This window comes from Episyrphus balteatus, chromosome 1 (genome assembly GCF_945859705.1).
Source record: "Episyrphus balteatus chromosome 1, idEpiBalt1.1, whole genome shotgun sequence".
NCBI lineage: Eukaryota > Metazoa > Arthropoda > Insecta > Diptera > Syrphidae > Episyrphus > Episyrphus balteatus.
In genome coordinates, this window is record NC_079134.1 from 54,858,830 (window position 1) to 54,881,705 (window position 22,876).

The 22,876-nt window shown below is 30.9% G+C and overlaps 1 protein-coding gene across 3 annotated transcripts; it reads left to right on the forward strand.

The window, feature by feature from the left end:
• Nucleotides 1-1,151: 1,151 nt before the first annotated feature.
• LOC129920958 (facilitated trehalose transporter Tret1-like) lies at nt 1,152-20,451 on the forward strand. 3 transcript variants are annotated; one of them, XM_056002534.1, is made up of 7 exons: nt 1,152-1,301; nt 14,060-14,174; nt 14,234-14,463; nt 18,823-18,953; nt 19,024-19,361; nt 19,433-19,845; nt 20,002-20,451. In XM_056002534.1, exons 2-7 carry the CDS (start codon nt 14,096-14,098, stop codon nt 20,206-20,208), a joined length of 1,398 nt encoding a protein of 465 aa, XP_055858509.1. In that variant the 5' UTR covers nt 1,152-1,301; nt 14,060-14,095; the 3' UTR covers nt 20,209-20,451. The 3 variants fall into 3 exon arrangements, with proteins under 3 accessions (XP_055858509.1, XP_055858510.1, XP_055858511.1); XM_056002535.1 differs by having other exon boundaries at nt 1,152-1,279; XM_056002536.1 differs by lacking the exon at nt 1,152-1,301 and having other exon boundaries at nt 13,965-14,174; nt 14,253-14,463.
• The last annotated feature ends 2,425 nt before the right edge of the window (nt 20,452-22,876 follow it).

The following is a 22,876-nucleotide window of genomic DNA, read 5'->3' on the forward strand; positions in this document are numbered from 1 at the left end:
TTGGTTTGAAGATAAGGTGCAGATTTGAAAAAATTGAAAACTACTCTTCAGATATTTGTGTCAGATCAACATGAATAAGGTGCATTACTTTTCAGGGATGGTCAGGTTGACTTGTTTGTGAGTTTTGTTGGAATAAGTGTTAAAAAATACTTTTAAATCATGTCGCTTATGTTGGTATACACATAAAAATTTAAACTTTTCTTATTAATTTTTTAAAATCTGCACCTTATTTTCAAACCAAGAAAATTAGGACTTGCGGACATGAGATTTTTTTAGATTTTTGAGGGTAGTTAAAGAATATCCAAACAAAGATTAAAATGACAAAATTAGCCTATTAGCACTTATTCCTAAGATGAACAAGAATCTTCTTTAGTGCATATCCTAAAATTTGCCCCTCCATCAAAAAATACCATTATTTCGTAGGTATATATATTTTTTGTAATGGATTGTTTTGATTTTTAATAATGATGGATCCTAAAATCTTCATGCAAAATTTGGTTCATCTACCATAACTTTTAAGGGTTTTTCGGCAGTAAGTTTCCAACTGTTATAATAATATGAGTTGACAGATGAAAAACAGGTATAACTTTTTAAAGAGACGTCAGATTGTCTTGACTTTAGATTTTTTGGAATCAGCATTAAAAAATACCTTGAAATCATGTATGATATGTGTATATAATACCATAGCCTATTTTTGCTAATTTTGAAAATCTCCATTTCGCGATTTGACCTTGAAATCGCGACAAGCGGACATGAGATTTTTCTAGACTTTTGAGATATGTTATAGAATGGCAAAAGGAAGATATTGAGCAAAAAAAAATTCTACTAACATTCATTCCGAGGTTAAACCCTTATTTGACTGGATTAATTGGTGAATAATAGATTCGCTTTCAATATACATTCATAGATACATATAATTTGTTATACCTACATATCAATTGGCTGAGTAAAATATTTTAAGTATTTCGTTTGAGATAGTTTTAGAATTTAAAGTGGTTTGTAAGTGAAAGCAGTGTTTTGTGGTAGTTTGAAAAAATTAAATATAAATGCTTATAATTCAAAGTTCTGTTGGTGTTTTTCTCAGTAAAAGTCAAGCTCAAAATTATCTCAAAATCAGACACCATATGGGTAAAAATATTGCATTTGATGTAATTTGAAATGCAATAAAACATGTACAACACAGCACAACTCTTGTATCTACTCTACTTCTAAATCCAGCACTACCAACCATACTTTTATCGTAATTGCATGATTTTGCGTTTGGAACTACACAAATAAAGTAAATACAAAGAACGAGTCGAGTAAGTTTTTTCGTGCAAATAGAAACTGCTAGGTACGCGTAGGTTTAGGTACCTACATAATATGTTAATATATGGTTACAATTTTGCCACAACACTATATATAACTACCCCCTGGTAGCTCTCGGGTGTCACCCCCAACTAACAAACTCTCCAGAGCTAAGCTCTCGAAATCTGAAAAAAGATCTCATAAGACTCTTTTATGTCCCATTGCAATACTGAAGAATGAATTCCTTGTTATGGAACTTAAATTGTTCCCATAACTGTTTTATTTTAAGACTTGAACACTTCTGTAGCTTCGAAGTACTTAAATCTTCAATTTTTCGTCTTGGAATAGGATTATACAAACTTAAAGTCTTAAAAGAATCTTGTTATGAAAATTTTGCTCTAAAAGTAGTTTCGTAATCTATTTAGGTGACCGGGCAAAACGGACTTGAAATTCGGATTCAGAAGGTCTAAAAACATATAGAAAGATAGGTCTTGTTCCTGTCACATACAACTTTTTTTTTGGTTTGCTGGCACTGTCGCGAAATGTCGCTTTCATCACACGGCACACAAAAAAAAAAGTTCCATGTACCAGGAACCAGACCTATCTTTCTATATGTTTTTGGACCCGCTGAATTCGCTGAAAAACTGGAGGGTGACCGGGCCAAACGGACTTGAAATTCGGATTCAGCGCGCCTAAAAACATATAGAAAAATAGGTCTGGTTCCTGGTACATGACACTTTTTTTATTTTGTGTGCCGGTGTAATAGTTAAAAATTTCTTGCATCAGAACTTCCTTTAGTGCACATTCAGCGATAAAATATCGAACACACCTCGGAATTTGAAGTGAGCTGTCAAAAAGCAATCCGTCGTACGACGTATTCTATGGGTTCCCCCTTTTCTGTCCCATCCTTCAACTTCAACGGATGGATTGACGGAACGGACGCAACGGATTCTATGGGTTGGGGCCTTAAAAGTCTTGCAATAGGATCCTAAAGAGATACGAAGCTTGCATTGATCAAGATGAACTACAGCAAGCAAGCATTTGTTTGTGTGAATGGTTTTGGTTCGGACAGATAGGGTTATATAAATTGTGTTATGTCGTTTTCTTTCACTCCAATGAGAGTACCCTTTTAGTACTTATTTTTGCACTTTTGAAGGTTTTGTGTTCTTTGACGCCACAAAAGTTTAAAAAAAATTACTCCGGAGTAATTTTAATACTACGGAGTACCCCGACATTTTTCAGCCAGTGTTCTTCATCAATAACAAAAAAAATCCTGTGCCATATAACAAAATAATACCATTTTTTTCTCTGTTGATGGGATATTTTTATTTTACAATTATCAAACTAAGGGTGTGTGTCAATTAGGCTGAAAAACCCGATCAGAAGCGTAATGAAAAATATAACAAAAGTAAAACTAAGTCCGCTCTTACACGAAGACGCAAAGCGCGAGACGCACATAAGAGAATGGGAGAAATAAAGTTCGAAAAAAAGGTTAGAAAGATTTTCTACCGTGAGTCTCCGGTAAAAAAGAAGAGAAAACCAATCGAAGTCGCGTCTCTAGATATTCTTTTCTGTATGTTCTTTTTTTTGCTGGTCTGCTTTATTTTATTTCGTCGGTCACGCAGTCTTCTTCGTCGGTTGTGCATCATTTGCGTGTATAGTAACGTTTTTAATTTATTCAAAAGTTTTCGTTGCACATAGACCCCACTGGAGTTGTTTTTTTTTGTACATTTTTTTTTTTTAGAATTAAAAAACATAGTCTGCTCCTAGACGAAGACGTAGACGCACAAGATGCACATACAGTACCTTGCCATATTATCAGGCTCAAGCGAAAAAAATACAATTTTTTGGTTCAAGTTGCTGAATTTTTAAAGTTTTTGTCGACACATCTCAAATTTGTTTTTGTCTCATTTACTTACACTTATCATGTAGATACGGATTGACTAAAAAGTTAAAGAACTGATACTTTTTCATAAAAAAATAAGGTACAAAAGGGGAAAGCTCCAAAAGACCTTTTCTATGGAATTCATGCCTAGAAAATTACCAGACCGGTCTAATACTTAAATTTTTGGACGGAGGAGTAACGTGACATTCTTAGCTTTATGGCAAAGACCCTATCTTGCACCGAAACGAAAATCAAAAGGAAATTTAAAGATAATTTCTGCGCCTTGCGTCTTCATGTAGAAGCAGACTTATCAACGAACGCTTATACTACGTTTCCACCTACGCTAAATACGAGATTTAGCTAAATAGATTTAGCATAAATCTCGAGTTTTATTCTAAATCTCGGATTGAAAGTAGGTGAAAATCTTAGATTTAGGGTAGCTGAACCCAAATCTGAGATTTAACGAAGTAGATTAAAATAAATCTCGAGATTTATTCTAAATCTACTTAGCTAAATCTCGGATTTAGCGTAGGTGGAAACATAGTATTATTATGCTTCATATGTTATTAATATTAATTTTTTTTTTCAATTCATAAAATTTTTCCTTAGGCCTGTTATCACTATTTTTTTCATGGAAATTATCCATTTTTGCCTTGTCACACACACTATTCCAAAAAAAAAATTACTCTCATTATGTTCTTCACTCCAGAAAAAGGAGTAAAAATTTAGAGTACTCCTTAATAGAGTGAAAGAAAACGACATTAGACAACAAAGAGAGGAGTAAGGAAGAAGACTATAAACGCTGTGTCTGCATCTGCAGAATAAATCAGTAGGAAAAAAAATTATGTATGTTTTCTTTTCTTCTCACTCGTCAATGATGTCTTCTCACTCGCACTTAAGGGTTAGTTGCTAGTTGATTTTATTTTTGCCGTTTATGTCCCGCTTACACTTTTATTAAATCTAAGTCCTGTCCTGAGAAAGCATTTGAGATCTCATAAGAAAAGTTTTGATTTCATAAATAGTTTTCAATTCTCTTAGCATTCTTATTCAGGCTTCAGGGTGTAAAGATAATTCAATTCTCTTAAAGATTTTAATGGAAGAGTTGGAGTCCCATCAGCAGCAGACATTTTTAATGTACAAACAGTAAGTTTTCAGGGATACCATAACTTAAAACATTACAATCCCGATTAAATAACTTAATTGACAAACAATGAACGTTGACTTAAAATTCATTTATTGAAGTGTTACAGTTTTCACTACGCATTGTTGCCATTGAAATAAATATATTTATTTATAACAGATATAAAAATGTATAGGTAGAGGTAGGTATGTGTATAAGTAGATTATACGTAAACGCGTATTTTGATTTCTTTTTTGGTTAAAATATAAAAAAAAAAATTAAATTAGAACTCAAGAAACTTTTACTTTGAAATGTAAGTGTAAGAAGTTAATAAAAGAACTAGATCACTGGGCAAGTATATGATTTAGTTATTCTCAAAGTTAAACATTTAATTTTGATCATAGTTTGTATGTGTTCTCTTTGATTACGTACCTATTGTACTATTGTTTTTTTTAAACATTTTTGCAAGACGAAATTAGGCAAAATGTTTCCCCCACAACCATTAGCCCATTCTCAATTCTTTATTTTTGATCGGATTAATCTTTTTGGCAAACTATGAGCAATTAAGTTGTTCACAGCACTTAGTTCACAGTAAGTTCAGGTTAACTAAAATGCCTCATTAAGGTGGAAAATCTATATACATATACATTTTTACAAACAAGATTTTTCACCATCCCGGTTTCATATCTCACTCTAGTTATATTATGTAATTTAAAAAATTTTAAAAATAGCAATTAAAAACCTATAACTAATGGCCTGAACTTGGATTTTAATAGGTTGAAAAACATGCGATGGTAACCCCTTTCGTTATTAAAATTATATAATAAATAATGTAAATATGCAATATTTCAAAGGCGCTTTGTTTTTTATTTACGTAAAAGGTTCAACTTAGTAGATAAAATTTCAACCGCATATATTCTTGGTTGCAGGAAACATTAAATAAATAAATATCGCCATGCCATTACAACCCACAATAATAATTCATTGTCTCAATTGCATCCATATTAAAGGCTTTGAAAGTCAAAAAATAAAAAAAAACATGAAAAAGTGAAGTTTTTTTTTTAAAAATGCTTTGTAAGCGACCGAAACATAACAATCTAGGTTGGAATAGTGTTAAACATATAGCTATATACAGGAATAGCTTCTCTCTAAACTAAAAACTGCTTAAAAAAAACTTAATTATTCGAAATTATCAGTATTTTAATAGTCCCGACCTAAGATTTTATTTTCGAAATATCTCGAAAACCTGAGCCGAGTTTTTAAAACGGTTGCCACCACTGAATTCAGCACACTCGAATTAACTAGAATCGATGTGTCTCCTAGTCCAGTCAAGTTATACTTTTGCTGAGAAATAATTCGCAACTGCAATTCGTACCTAAAATATGAAAGTACACTAGTACAGGAACTAAACCCCCCATTTTCCACACAAATGTCTGGACGACTTTGGCCGCCATTTTGTTTTGAACAGTTTTGCTCGGCTAGTTTTGGTGTTAGAGAAAAATGTTATGAGACAAACTTGTAGTAAATTTTATTTCCCACAAAATATATTTTATAGCTTTTTACTCTAAAACCCACCATTTAGGAATTATAATGAATTTCGTAAAATGCTATGCTCACTTTTTTTTATATGCACCATAACTTTTTATTTTAAACTTTTATCAAAAAATTGTTGTTATAAAAATTAAAGAACTATTAATTAACTATGTTTTTCTCATATAAGGTTTTTTTGTCCGACGTACCGTTCCCTCACTAGAACGAAAAATCAATAAAAAAAATTAGAAAAAACAGGGTGAGGGGAGAGTACGATAACTATGGCGCTGAGATTTGATAATTGTATTTTGTAGAAGGGTTCAATACAAGTATTTTTTACTTTGGGAGGGGGGTCTATCTAACCCCGTTTAGGCGGGAGGGGAAATTTTCTAAAAAACAACCTAATATTTAAAAAAAAAAATATTAAAAAGGAAGGATATTTTTTTTCAAAAGCCACAATTAAACGCTTTAATTTAATTTTTAAATAGTGTTATTAAAATTAATAGTTTTTGAAATAATCGATCTCAAAGTTAAAATTAGCGAAACAAATTAAAAAAAAAAAACACATTCAATACTATTTTTGTCATGACCATTAATTTCAATAAAAAATTTACTATTAGGTACAATAAAACTACCTTGGCTGATCTTCTGTCAAACGCTGAAAACCGTATATTCCATGACTTCTAGTTTTTGAGAAAATAAAAAAAAAATAGTTTTTTATCAGATGTTCACTTTTTTTTTTTTTGCTATTTTGATAACTTTGGCCATCAACAAAAAAGCGGGCAATTTTCTGCTCCACTTAGGGTACGAAAAGTCGTCAGGTAGGCGCCAATGTCAACAGTTTTTTAACTAAAAAGTACCTTGCCTGCCCTGCTTTGCGGGTTCTCAGCATCTCTGTGGTGAGCGTAAAATGTTTGTTTTTTTTTAACGCATAAAGCTCTCAACTAACTCTATATGTAATAAAAACATAAGATCTTTTTTGTTTATGATATTGTTAGTACCAAAGTTATCAAAACAGCAAAAAAAAATAAAAAATTGTTAATCTGTTTTTTTTTGTTTCATTTTCCATTTTCTCAAAAACAAGAAGGCATAGAAAATCAGCGAAGGTAGTTTTATTGTAATAGTAAATTTGTATTGAAATTAATGGTCATGACAAAAATAGTATTGAATGTGTTTTTTTTTTTAATTTGTTTCGCTAATTTTAACTTTGAGATCGATTATTTCAAAAACTATTAATTTTAATAACACTATTTGAAAATTAAATTAAAGCGTTCAATTGTGGCTTTTGAAAAAAATATCCTTCATAACTCATAGTGTTGCCGTTGTTTTTTAATATTTTTTTTTAAATATTAGGTTGTTTTTTTAGAAAATTTCCTCTCCCGCTTAAACGGGGTTAGATAGACCCCCCCTCCCAAAGTAAAAAATACTTGTATTGAACCCTTCTACAAAATACAATTATCAAATCTCAGCGCCATAGTTATCGTACTCTCCCCTCATCCTGTTTTTTCTAATTTTTTTTATTGATTTTTCGTTCAAGTGAGGGAACGGTACGTCGGACAAAAAAACCTTATATGAGAAAAACTTAGTTAATTAATAGTTCTTTAATTTTTATAACAACAATTTTTTGATAAAAGTTTAAAATAAAAAGTTATGGTGCATATAAAAAAAAGTGAGCATAGCATTTTACGAAATTCATTATAATTCCTAAATGGTGGGTTTTAGAGTAAAAAGCTATAAAATATATTTTGTGGGAAATAAAATTTACTACAAGTTTGTGTCATAACATTTTTCTCTAACACCAAAACTAGCCGAACTACAAGCGATAGTCGCAAAACTGTTCAAAACAAAATGGCGGCCAAAGTCGTCCAGACATTTGTGTGGAAAATGGGGGTTTAGTTCCTGTACTAGTGTGCTTTCATATTTTAGGTACGAATTGCAGTTGCGAATTATTTCTCAGACCTCCATACAACCAAATATAATTTGACTGGACTATCCGCTCTGTTGCAAAATCGAACTATCACAGTGTAATTATAAGTTTAAGAACAGTTCCTTTATCCGTGTTAACCATTAGCAGATGGTACAATTTGCCGCACAAATTCGTTTAAATTTTAAACATTTTGTTGTCAAAATTTCCACACATAATACCAACAAATACAATGACACACAAATACATACACACAAATAATCCTTCAAATGAATAAATTGTTTTTATTAAATTAAACACCATTTATTTTGCCGCTTTCACTATTATTCAATTTCTCTGCAATTAAAATAGATAGAATAACCAAATTTGTTAAATTATTTTCCGTTAATTGTTCAAAAATAATTCGAATTAAATGACGTTTGTGTCGATTTGACAATTTTATTTAAAGCTCTCAGCGATTTCTCGCATGAAAGTACATCATTGCTAGGTTGAACATAAATATTTTTTAGCAACTTAGAATAAACTAAGTTAAATATAAGTGCTATATTCGACCTAGTTAAGATTCAAATTTATGATAAGTATGAGCAAATGGGCCTTAATTGAAGAGCTTTTTGTTTTGCACCTAAACTCAAACTGTTGCTTCCATCTATAAGGACATATTTTGAGGATCACTCATTATAAGTTTTTTTCTGAAATAAGTCCTACATAAAGGTAAAGTTACCCTTTAATGAGAACCGCATCTCATCCTGTGCATATCGTTTTGTGCTATCACAAGTCTTTTGTTAGGTTTTTAACCATCTACGTTTTTGTTTGGACAACCAAAGTATCGTATCGGTTACGATGAAAAATAATTCAAAATTGATGAATCCAATCGTAGGGTTTTAATATTTTCATAAAATTTAAATCTTGAAAGGGTGCCTTTACAGCGAATTTACATTGAAGCGACAGCACACGATATAACATACTCGTATATGATGTGACAATAAAATTAATAAACATCTCCGAGACCTTGTCTTTCCTTTTTGTTTAATTTTCTAATTTCTAGGTCTCATCTTTAGATCTTCAGCATTTCCTCTCTAAAATATGATGGACAATTCAATTAGTTCTCGATAGTACACTCTTGGTGTACTTGCTTTTTTGGAACTCAGCAGAATACCTACAAACAAGATTCATTATTTCTACAGATTTCTCGAAACTTGAAATTCTCGAAAAGAATGTCCGGACTAACCGTTTATTGGAAAACTTTCGTTTCAAACGCGCTTTTTATAACAAGTTCATAAACATGATGTCGACAACCGAAATGTTGCAATTCTCTCTCGATCAAGATCAAGTGCTTATTTCCATAGGTATGAATTGGAATTGTAAGCTTGAAAGTCGCGTCCATTAAATGAACCTCAAATGACGCCATTTTTTAAAATGAGGGTGAATGCGATAAAAAAAAGAAAGTTGAAAAACCAAGGACACCCTAATACATATGTATATCATATTATGAAATAGATATTTTTGATAGGAAACTTAAGGAGCCTGTTTTTTATTTATTAAATTTTTATACAAATTAATGTTTTGAAGGTATAAGTTGTTTAAGTATGAAAAATAATTTTGCAATTTTTTGATAATAGAATCAAGTTTTAGCATTGTAGGTAAGTAAAATATATACAGGGTGTCCCACAGTCACCGCCCTAAATGAAAACCATGGATTCCTGGGGTCATTTTAAGTCGAAAAACTTAAGAGGTAATTTTCTCGTTTTCGTCCCGTTTTCGAGTTACCACGGTTTTTATGATTTTTTCTCTCTTGTCCTTTAACTGGCCTTATCTTTGCCAAACTAAGTTTGATTTGAAAGATTTTTTTTACAACCAATCAAGAATTTATTACAGGTTAAGTTTGTCTCAAAACATTTTTTTCTGCGGACAGCCGTTTTTCCACAATTTTGCATCAAACACAATTTTCTTCATTTTTTAAGTTGTTTTTTACACTTTCATATCATTTAAGTCAAAAAACACGTTAATGAGTATTAATTTTTTGACCTTTTTATTAAAGCCCAGTTTATTTTCATAAAAAAAATAAGTTTTATTTCATTAAAAAAGGCTACTAAAAGTAATTAAAAAAAATAAACAAACTGAGTGAATTAAAAAAAAATAATTTTTAAATTCAAAATTAATTAAAATGAATTAAAACTTTTGAGACAAACTTAACCTGTAATAAATTCTTGATTGGTTGTAAAAAAATCTTTCAAATCAAACTTAGTTTGGCAAAGATAAGGCCAGTTAAAGGACAAGAGAGCAAAAATCATAAAAACCGTGGTAACTCGAAAACGGGACGAAAACGAGAAAATTACCTCTTAAGTTTTTCGACTTAAAATTACCTCAGGAATCCATGTTTTCATTTGGGGCGGTGACTGTGGGACACCCTGTATATCTAATGGCTATTAGTCATTTTGGCCAACCAAGTACTCAAAAATTTAACATGACCGATGACCCTAATTTAATGACTGTAGTGTAAAAAAAATGCTCTGCGAAATTACAGCAAGTTACCTTAAAAGTACGCGTGTACAATTTTTATTTCAAAATGATACATCATTGTTGAGGATAACGTAAGCAAAAATGTTTTCAAGGTTCCATAGCAAAACTTAAGATTTGTAGTCACGGCACATGAAAAACAGTCACGGGATGACTATATTTTCGATTTTTTTTTCGAATGCCACTAATCACAAAATACATGGCTACGATTTTTTCATTATTTGTGATGTCATTTACATCACGCAGCGCCTAAGGTTTTTAAACCAGAAACTTATTCATTATTTTGAAAATATTATAACTATGTAAATATTTTTTGAAGAGCAAACGTTTTATCAAGCACTTCGGTACATTCAATTGGAAATGGACGACACCCACGCAACAAAGTATTTCAGAATAAAAAAAACATCAAGAAAGCATTTGCTTTACTAATAAATAAAATAAAAAATATGAGTTCCACATAAATATATACGTACACTTATACTATGTTTCCACCTACGCTAAATCCGAGATTTAGCTAAGTAGATTTAGATTAAATCTCGAGATTTATTTTAAATCTACTTCGCTAAATCTTAGATTTGGGTTCAGCTACCCTAAATCTAAGATTGTCGCCTACTTTCAATCCGAGATTCAGAATACAACTCGAGATTTGTGCTAAATCTACTTAGCTTAATCTCGGATTTAGGATAGGTGGAAACGTAGTATTACATAAGTGCCTGGCTACTCGTTGATTTTTCAATCGCCTATGTCGTAGGCAGGCAAGAGGAATGAGGATTTTCCTCTTTTGACGTTTTTTTTCTAGAAAATGTAAATTGGAACGCCACCGCTTTAAGGAGCTCTAACTTTTTATTATTGATAATAAAAATAAAATTAAGTTCAAGTCTCCAAAGTCAAAAGCGATTAAGTAAAGGAAAAAAAAACCATTGAGTATTACATATGTATGTCAAAGTTTAATAATAATAGTTGTGTTTTTTTGTTTATCTATATAGATTTTGTGCGAAAAAACGACATCGAGATATATTTGAAATCAAAACAATTAACATATTAAAACAAGAACAACTAACTACATATGTCTGAATTTTGCAGATTTTACTTATATCTCTCTCTTAATATCATTTTTCCCATCAGTATGTGTTGATTTCTAACAGTCGAAAATAGATATTATCAATATCAGACAAATTTATCTCACGAATTCGATGCGGAAAAAAAGAGATAAACTTTATAAACTTATGAAGTGTCATTTTTCAACGAATAATTGCGTTTCCTCATTAAATTGAATAATTTATCATAAGAGTATCTATTCACTACACTTTTCACACAACTTACTCGTATGAGTGTACTCGACCAGTATCAATCAATCAGGGTCAATGTGGGTCAATGTTTTTGGAAAAATATTATTAAAAATCAATGGTTATACTAACAATAACGTGCTAGGGTCAATGTGGGTAAATGTAAACAGGGGTAAATGAAAACATGGCTCATAACAAGCTTCAGTTAAATCTCTTTGATGCATACATAAGTACAAATCGCGGACACATGTATCTTTTAACTTTTACGTCAAGCTCATTGCTGTCAAGAGAGAATTCATTCGACGAGCGTATTTTCCGTGAAAGATAATTTTTTAAAGTGCCAAACAAGTCGTTAGCCTTTCAGAAAAATTAAATATTTTTGCAGATTCAATTAAGTCAATACAATTTGCAAATACTTTTTTGTTTTTAATTTTGACGTAGATTCTATGTGATATAAGCAAATTTTAAAATACAGGACATTTATGTCGATTTGCATGTGTTTACATTTACCTAAGAATATTTTTCATAATGGGTAAATGTAAACAACGTATTCTGGGGGCAAATATAAAAATATATTTTTGCTGAAATTATTGGTTTTAATAAAAATAACGTATTTTTAGTCAATTACTATTGCTAAAGTGCCGCGGAGCCACATTTTAAAGTATCCAACACCATCATTTTCAGTGGATGATGTTGCAAAATCGGTCTTTGACGTAAAAAAACAAAAAATATGACGTTCAGAGCTGCTCAGGATGCATATTGGGCGCCTATATAAATAATCAAAGGAAGAAAACAAAAACTTTTATTGGAATTTGAAAAAGTTTTTGTCAAATACCTTCTTGAACGTTTTTCAAGTTGTTATCCATATGATAAAGAGGAAATTCTAAATTTTAAACCACCGTTTACATTTACCCCGAGTGGGGTATTTGTAAACATGCCACATTTGACAGTAATGTAAACAATTTGGGAAATATTTGTTTATATTTTTAAAGAAGAATTGCCATCATTTCATATTTGCATTTGAAGATACCATTCAAGTTGTTCCGTGAAAACATATAAAAATCTAAAGTCGAAAGAAAAAAAAGACATGAAGTTGTTTACATTTACCCACATTGACCCTAAGGGTTCTTTAGTTATAGCCGATTGAAAAACACCGGCCTCAATTTGACAATTCTCAGCTACTTACATCTAAAGACTATAAAGTGGGCTTAACAGCTAAACTTAGAAAAGGCCTCATGACTTTGCGAAAATCGACTCGGGCAAAGCTACAACAGAACTTGAACTATTTTAAACTTTACTTTTGAAATTTTAATGTTTGCTTTTATTTTTGCATGTCTATTGGGGTGGGTCAAATTATTTTTTTTTTTTTTTTTGATTTCAAAAAGATTCAGCCAATAAAAGGTGATAAATGGTTCGGTTAACTTATAAGTACAGTTTCATTTCATTATTTTAAGTCTAAGTGCCTCCGGATTGTGGTTTAATTTTTGAAAAAGCTGATTTTTGCCTAAAAACCACACATGCTTTGTTTAATTTATTATTATTATCTCATTTCTTATACAAGCTAATTCAGGAGGATGTGCCAAAAAGCTTAAGCGTGTAGGTTGGGTCGAGACAAGAAAAAATCGTATGGGAGGGGGTTTATATTCGCCTCCGTTTAGCCAGGACGGGCGATTTTCTAAAAAAAAAAATGATTTAATTAGAAAATATATTATTAAAAATCAACGGTTGTACCTTCAACAACATGTTATACCTTTCTTCTAAGCCCAAAATCTCTCTCTTATTTTGCTTTCAAATAAAGCTGTTTAAAACAGATGTTTGCTGAATCGAAACTTAAGCATTTAAGAACTACATAGATTCTTATGTGACAGTTTACAGATTTTTTGCCCTTGTATGTACTTCAGGATCCATCACCATAACAAGTTTCTAGGATAACGAAAAGTTATCCATAATTTTTATGATATGTTAGTTAATCAGCTACTGTTTTTGCGATTTTTGAAGACCTATTTCTCAGAAACTACTAATCTACGTAACTGAAAATTTCTGGGGAGCTTGATTTTGACTATGTTAACAAATAAAATGAGTTTGAAATGTTTGACATTATTGAAATAGAAGTTGGAAGGGTTCGAAAAATTCCTGAGTTGTTTCCTAAGCAAAAAAAAATGTCTCCATACATTTGTGACCCAGCCTAATACCTATTGACAAACGTTATAGTTAAAATAATTTTATTGTTTTGAAAGCTTAAAATTAAAGCAAATATGGCTTTAATAAATGACACTCTTCCTTCTTGTTCAAGCGGTATAATAGATATAAGCAAATTTAATAAATATTTGTACACTTTATGATAAGATTAAACACAGGCAACGACATTGTCAAGAAATCACAAAATTACTAACAACCGAAGTAAGTAATGTGAGAGCTTCACCACATGGCTTAATTGGGTGATGCAAGAAAGTCATCACATTAATAATTGAAAAGAAAAAGTTCCCAAATTTAACATTTTCTTTTTTCAGTCTAAAAAAAACATCAGTTTCAAAAATATAACCAAAATGACAAGTTGCTGTTCTAATAACCAAGAGAGTATCTTGAACAAATCCTTTCGAAGGCAATTGACGGCCACATTATCCGGTAAATATTTGTATATGAAAATATTTTAAATTGATCCTTTCTTATAGTAAGACATGAAGTTATTTTAATCTCATATAGTTATGGAATCGGCTTGGGATGGCTTTCACCGATGCTTTTGATATTTCAATCGGAAAATTCGCCATTAATGTTTAAAGTCACCGTAGAAGAAGTTTCATGGATTGGATCCCTCACGAGCATAGGGTCAATGGCTGGAACAATAGGATTTGGAGTCTTATTGGATCTTGTAGGACGAAAAATATCCTTGTACTTAATGCCTTTACCACACATAGTAAGTGAATTTATATATTAATCTTTTAATATTATCACAAGTCATTATTATCTCATTTGTGACTGATTGTATAATATACATTATGTACATGTGACGCCAATAGTCATCAGACTAGACGTTACCCACAGTACACATAAAAAGGTAATATATTCCGAACTGACATTGGTCGCCAGATTGTCAAAACATGACACTTTGGCGACCAATGTCAGCTACCGAATTCTTAATTGTTTAAAATACCGACGAAAAACGCACAAAAACCGATAAACGACGCACACCACTAATTTTTAAACAATTATTTACCATTTTCGCGATGAAACACGAAGAAAATTTGTTATTTTTCAATTTATAATATTTTTAAATGACATTTTATAAATTAAAACAAAAACAAATTTCCTGTTTACTGCGATTGAAATATAAAAATTAAAGGCCGACCTGACAGATTGGTGCCCATTTTTGACAAACAAATTTTGACAACGTTCGGAATATTTTACCTTATTATGTGTACTGTGGACGTTACCTGTTTGCAGGGTTACCTTTGCGCCTCTAAAGAGGCGTTTTTCCTCTTTTTTTCACCCAATCCACTTTCCCTCCACTTTTTAAAAATTGTCAAAAAATCCCTCTTTTTGATATTTTAGTTATTTTAGTTTTAGAGGAAACTTTTTTAAAATTAGGTATGTACGTTTGATTAAAAAAATTGGCATATTTTTGAAAATCAAGGAAAATGTGACCTATACCACTCTCAATTATAACGACTTAATTGTAAAAAAAAATACATACGTTACTGTTGTTTAGCGCTGATTTGATTTGAATAAGCTTATTTTTGATAAATTTTGTGTTCTTTTTTGAAGAAATTATGCACAAGCAATGTTTTTATAATATTCTGTTTTTAAAATTGTATCAACATAATACAATTTTAATTTTAAGAAATTGTGTTAAAAGGTTTGTGTTGCGGTTCGGAAAAGGCGCAAATGAGGTTATTCGTGTGATTGTATGTCGTGCTTAACTTATTCTATTTTCACATTGTTTTATTGGGGCCTCTTTTTTTTAACAAAATCCTCTTTTTTGGCCTCTTTTTGAAAATCTACGAAGGTAGCCCTGCCTGTTTGTTCTCAGAATCGTAAAATCTTTGTTTATTTTTTGTATGCATTTTTCTGTAAAATCAACAGTTTTCGAAATAGACGCTACCATTTTTTGTGGAAAATTCAAAGACAAAGATGTTAAATGATTCCGTCAGACTTGCTTTTTTGATTTTGTGTTCATCTTACGTTCGCTTTAACCATAAATAAAGCGCAAAGTCCATTGTTGAAAATATGAGGTATTGATCTAACCAAAAAACATTAGAATAAATTTAGAAATGTTCACTGCAATGAATATAAATTCACTTTTCGGTTTGAATATATTTTCACACAGGTTAAATTTTGTTTATGAATGAATCATTATTTTCAAAACATGAAAGTCCATGATTTTAAATTTTGCAGGAGAAGAAAAAAAACGTTCTATTTTCTTTTGATGTGTGTAGCAAAATTTATAATAAATATATTTTGTAGAACTTTTGCCTAGGTACAAAATACCGTTTCGTTTTTAATTTTTGGAGCGATAGTTCAAAAGATAAAAAATAAAAACGCTTTTGGACTTATCATACTTTGAAAATATACGGATGCGAAATTACTTTTAAAATGGGTACACAATTTTGCTTTCATCTCCAGTCTATCACAAAATAGTATTTGAGATTAAAATATAATGTATATATAATGTCCGGAGTGCTTCTTTAACTTTAAAGAAGCTTTAAACTTAAGATATTCAGCCAGTAGCTTAATATAGCATTTACACATAAAAAAACTGTTGTTTATTTTCAAAAGATGATAAGTCCGGGACTTATTCTGTTTTTGATACTAAAAAAATATTTCGCTTAGCTGTAAGATCGGATATAGATAGAGTAGATACTACATTATTTTGAAGATAGACGTGGTTATCCCTAGAGTAACAATTTAGTCAAAAAAACGAATTTTGAAAAAAAGTGGACTTATCATGTTTTGAAAATAAATGATTCAAATGCACTCGGCGAAGCGGGTGGGGTTAGCTAGTAATACATAAAATCAACAAAAAAAATTGTTACACTCATGAAACTTGGCAAAATTTTGCTTTTGGGAGAAGAACCAAAAATAAAAAAAGTCTATACAAAAAAGTTGGGTGGAAGGGTGTTTATTCGCGGACAAGAGGGATGGGGTGAAGGTCAAAAATATAGTCAACAAAATTGTTGGTGGAATATTATCATATAACACATGTTTTTAAGGTATTTTTTGATGCTGAATCTAATGACATAAAAATAAAGTCAATACGATTTATCTGAGAAAAGTAATTGCCGATTAAAAACGAGGATGCTTGTTTTTATACCTCAACAGGTAAAATATAACCGAAACCCATGTGAAAAACATGCTACACTGATGAAATTCGGGATGAACGTTTTAGATAAAGCAGGGACATAGGATTCAAAAAGTGCTTAATATTTTTATTAAAAGTGTGTTTTTTGATGGGTTGAGTTATGTGTGAGAAAGAGATCATAACAGCTGACTTATATTTTATTAATTTTTAAAAATTGGTGACAAAATTGTTACACCAATGAAATTGGTAAAAATGTTACATTTATGACAGAAACCAAGAACCCACAAATACAAACAATATACAAATATTTTAGGTTAAAGGGAAAAATCCGTGAAAAGTCCGATAAAATCAATGGAAATTTATTAAAAATGTTGTCTTTTCCTCGGGAATTACGAATAAAGTAAAACTATAAATTGTTTTTCATGTGAAAGGGTGTTTTTTTTAGGTGTAGAGAAAATATGGGTATATTTGAAAAAGTGTGTAATCCTAGAGTATTATTAGTGGTACCCTATTGAAATTCAGCAATTATGTTACTTTTAAGATTAGAAACAAGAATCTATAAAAATATCATGGTTAAAAGGGTGTTTTTTTGAGTGAAAACAAAAATGATGGGTCACCCTAATGAAATTTGGTGAAAACATTGAATTTGGGATAGAAAGCAAGAATAAAGAGTTTTCATAAAAAAAGGGTGTTTTTTTTTCGAAAAGACAGTAAAATCTGTATTTGGTCCCAAAAAGCCAACAATTCATTTTATTTTCGGTTTTGATGACAAATTAAACGTTTATACTTAAGTTCTTAGAAGTTTTACACGAATCATTGGCTTTTTGGAACCAATTTTTCAGTGAAAAATTTTCTTCCATAAATTCTATCAACTAAGAGCCATTTTCTTCACTAGAAGTTGAACTCAACTTGAGATTTTGTTTTTCTTCACTAAAAGTTGACAGTTTCAACTTTCGATTCTCAACTCTCGAGTTGATCAACTTCTGGTTTTCTCAACTTCCGAAAAAGCAGAAGTTGTGATAGCAAACTTTAGATTTTATATCAAATGTCATGTTTTTTTTCTATAAATTTTATTTCAAACATTATTTTACGCTGATAGGAAACATTATTTATGGAAAATTGGAAATTTAACTAAAAAATAGCGAATAAAATGGCTCCAAGGAATTTTGATTTTTTAAAAGAAACGTGCATACATAGTACATACATACATATTATTTATGTACATCCAAGGGTTTACTTCCACTTTTATTTAAATCCCTGAATGATGCACTTGAAATCAAATTAGTAAAAATATATGTATTTTTCCATAAGCAGACAGTTCTGATTCAATACAAAATCATGATAAACATTAACCACCGATTTTGCTTTAAATCACTTCAAAATTATTGAACGGCACACACATATTAACACAAGAAAAAATAGATTTGTTTAAAATTAATTTATAGGAAAAAAAACAAAGAAAAATGAATTCTAAACACCGATTTTATACTATTTTATTTTTTAATTTTAAAATAAATTTGACGTTTCGAACTAAAAAAAATCCGAAACTTCGTTTTAAATGACATAAACGATTGATTTTCAAATTTTAATGAAAGTCTTTGTGTTAAATGTTACAAATATCCCAGGGATATTTTTCAAACTGGAAGTTGGCCAACTTCTGTTTCTAAACCTCGAGAGTTGAGAAAAAATAGTGAAGAAAACAAATGTTCAACTTGTGTTTCAACCTTCGAGTTGAAGTCAACTCTCAAGTTCGCCAACTCTCGAGTTTGCTTCAAGTTGAGCAATAGTGAAGAAAATGGCCCTAAAATTGCTCCTTGTTCGTTATCATTTCCTTTAATTAAAAACTAGCTATCTGTCAGAAAACCGATTTTATTATTTATTTATTTAAAAATATGTTTTATATAGGACATATGCTTTGATTTTTTCCCACAGAATTACATATAAACCAGGCGTAAGTCATTAAATATACATTTTTAGGCATTTTGGATCATTATTTACTTCGCTAATGAAGTCTATCATCTCTACATAGCCCGATTTCTGGGAGGCCTAACAGGTGGTGGTATATTTGTGGTAATTTCAATCTTTATTGCCGAAATAGCTGATCCTAAGTGAGCTTACGAATAAATAATTGAACATTATTTGGTTTTATTTTCTGATAACAATTGACGTATATTTCAGAATTCGCGGTTCCCTGGGATCACTTTTTATATTTTCAATAAACAGCGGCATGGTATCTGGTTTCGTGATTGCTTCCTACATTCCTTATTATGTGATTCCTGGAGCTATTTTGACTTTGCCTATTTTCAACTTGTTACTTTTACTAAGATATCCGGAAACACCACAGTACCTGCTACGAAAAGGACTAACTGCATCCGCAGAAAAATCATTTAAATTTTACAAGAATTTCAGTAACGAAAGTAAAGAACATGATCAGCAAATATGTGCTGATTTCAATGAACTAAAAATGAATATTCAGTCATCTGAAAATCAGAAAAAAGTAACAATTCTTGATTTCTGTAAGTTTTCCATTTCTTTTTCTATTATTGACATTTGTTTTGAATTTGTTTTATTTTTTTCTTCTTCTTAGTAACTAAAAGATCTCTGAATGCTCTTGGCATTGGAAGCATTTTAATGGGAGTTTATATGCTCTCTGGAAATTTTGCCATAATCAATTATTCGTCTTTGATTTTTGCTGACGCAGGTTCAATATTGTCTCCAAACGCAAGCTCAATAATTGTTGGAATTGCTCAGATATTAGGATCGTGCAGCGCAACAATTTTAGTAGATAGACTTGGAAGAAAGTTTTTGATGTTGCTTTCTACAATTTCCCTTTCTTTGGGTTGCATTATCGTTGGAGCATATTCATATTTTTCACACCACAACGATTTGAGCGGCTATGAATGGATTCCTCTGATTATGATTTCGTTCGTTATTTTTTCAGCAAATTTGGGAGTAGTTTCGGTATCTTTTGTAATCCTTGTTGAAGTTCTTCCCTTAAAGGCATGTATTAACAACCATTATAAACGTATAGTTATTATTTTTCGATTGATATATATTTTTTCTACTGAAGATGTTCATTTTCTATTTTATTATAGATACGGCTCACATTTTCAAACATATAAAACTGATATTTCATTATTTGTTTTTAATTTTAAGATTCGATCTCTGGGGTCAACGTTTTGCTTAGTTCTCATGGGACTTTTTGCAACCATTGCTTTGAAGGCGTTCCCAGTTTTAATGACAATCATCGGACTAAGTGGGGTCATGTGGATATGTGGTGGAGTTGCACTGTTTGGATTTATATTCAACTTATTATATTTAAAAGAAACAAAAGGAAAGTCATTGGATCGTGAAAATAACTAGGAGCCCAATGTTTTAGGGTGATTTATGTATATGTAACTTGCTCCTGGGAATAAATCTATTGGAAGCTGATTTGAGATTTAATTAAAATAGAAAATTTTTCTCTCAGCTATTCAACTTATAACTGATTTGATGAAAAAGAGAACATAATTTTTGTAGTAATTTAAGTTTTCTGTACATAAAAACTTATTAATTTTAAATAAATTTAACATAGTTATAGAAGTATTTACTGTCCACAAGGTTGAATTGCATTGTTTATTATCTTATATTATGTGCTTGACTCAATCCTTGAAAACAGTCAAACCTAGATTTTTGTTAATGTACAAATCCCGAAACTCATGAGACAACCAAACCGCGAAGTAGCATTTCAAAAAGGTGCAGGAAACTAAGTCCACGGGATCTAAGTTCACTGAGGGACTTCGTTCTCATTCAGTGGGAACAAAATCCACTTTAGTAAAGTAGTATTCTTTCCCATGCAAGGTGGAATTGAACTCCACTCTCTAATGGGAACCTAGTACACATTCAAAAAAATTAAAAGAGAATTTATTTTCAACGAAAACGAAAGTAGCGTGATTTTTCGTAAAATTACTTTTTAGTAAAAATATAAGCGCAGGGCCATAAGTCCCGATTTTTTTTCCGAATTTATGTCCCACTTTACTCGAATCCAGTGAGGCCAATGGGCCTCACTACTGAAACATAAGTCCCAAAAATAATTTCGGGACTCATATCCCACATCGTTTTTTTTTTTATTTTTTCGTACCTATATCTAAAGAGACAAGTTAATATGGACACTGCCGATGAAATAGTAGAACCCACTCCAATGCAAAGTACAATTACAAGCTGTTGTTGGAAAACAAAAAAGAAGTTTCCAAACATAATGGTTAGGAAATTGCATCATGACAAAATAAGATCATGAATGAGTTGGTAAAAGGGTGAAGCGGAAAAACATTTGCTCACATGAGAATCTATTTAATTTGCACAACCCAAATGTGAAGCGGGACAAAATTTTGCCCAGGGGAGAATCAATTTTGAGGTGCTTAAATAAAAAATGGGACCTGAAATTAACCTCAATCTGCATATACGGAGAAAAAGGACGTACCTACTAAAAACAAATTGATTCTAAATTTAATTAGCAGGATTTCTTAATGTTTTTTTTTTTCAAGAACACCGCAGTCTTAACAAAAATTAAAATAACTTTGAAATCATAGATTGCCATGACTTTTATTTTATGTTTCTTTCTTTACGAACAAAATCAGTTTAGTTTGATTTATCCAGGGCTGAATTTACTGGATTTCAGAATGAGTGAATCATTGAGTGATTCCAATCGAAAACGACATTAACGTAGTTGAAAATGTTTTTGAAAAAATTGTTCAAATAAAACCAACTGCACCTACAGGATCTACTCTTTAAATGTGTTTAAACAAAAAAGTCAGAGATAAAGTTAAACTTGTTAACTGAGCCTAAGTAACATAAATATTGAATTTTTTTTTAAGTTAAGCTGATGAACTTTAATAATTAATTGCAGTTTATTACGTAAATGTATTATAAAGTATATGAGAGGTAAGACATAATCTGCTATTGCCTTTTTTCTCCCGGCGCCCCCTGCTCAAACCGGCACTGGATTTATCATTCCAAACTGGAGAGTTTGGAATCTATGTAGTGACCTGATTTTTTGTTTCTTAGAATCTCTATTATATCTTCTCAAACATACCATTTACCGTTTTTTATTACAGAGGATATTCCAATCATCATCCTCAAAAAGAAGTTCCAACGGTAAATGGTATGTTTGAGAAGATATAATAGAGATTCTAAGAAACAAAAAATCAGGTCACTACACCAAGCGGCTTCGGAGGGAGGGGGTTTCCCGTATTTCAGATTTTGGTTTTTCATGTAGAAAAAAATGGTCAAAGTTGGAACTTCTTTTTGAGGATAAAGTTTGAAATATCCCCAGGAACAAAAAACGGTTAATGGTTTGTTTGAGAACATATAATAGAGATTCTAAGAAACAAAAAATCAGGTCACTACACCAAGCGGCTTCGGAGGGAGGGGTTTTCCCGTATTTCAGATTTTGGTTTTTCATGTAGAAAAAAAATGGTCAAAGTTGGAACTTCTTTTTGAGGATGAAGTTTGAAATATCCCCTGGAACAAAAAACGGTTAATGGTTTGTTTGAGGAGATATAATAGAGATTCTAAGAAACAAAAAATCAGGTCACTACACCAAGCGGCTTCGGAGGGAGGGGGTTTCCCGTATTTCAGATTTTGGTTTTTCATGTAGAAAAAAAAAAATGGTCAAAGTTGGAACTTCTTTTTGAGGATGAAATTTGAAATATCTCTTGGAACAAAAAACGCTAAATGGTATGTTTGGGGGAATATAATAGAGACTCTTAAAAAAACAAAAATAATAGGTATCATTGCACCAAGTGGTTTTGGAGGAAGGGGCTGACTCATATTTCAGATTATTGATATCATTAAGTGTGATTTAAGTTATTAAAAAACTTCATAAATTTAAGTTGAAATTCTTTTCTTTTAAGAATTTTATTTTATAGTTCACAGGAAATAACAAATAATGCTATTTAATAAATACTTAGGCAAACAAAACAGAAAAAAAAATAAATACATACATAGTTTTAAGTGAATTCAGGTATTTGATTTCATTAGCTGCGTTCCTTTG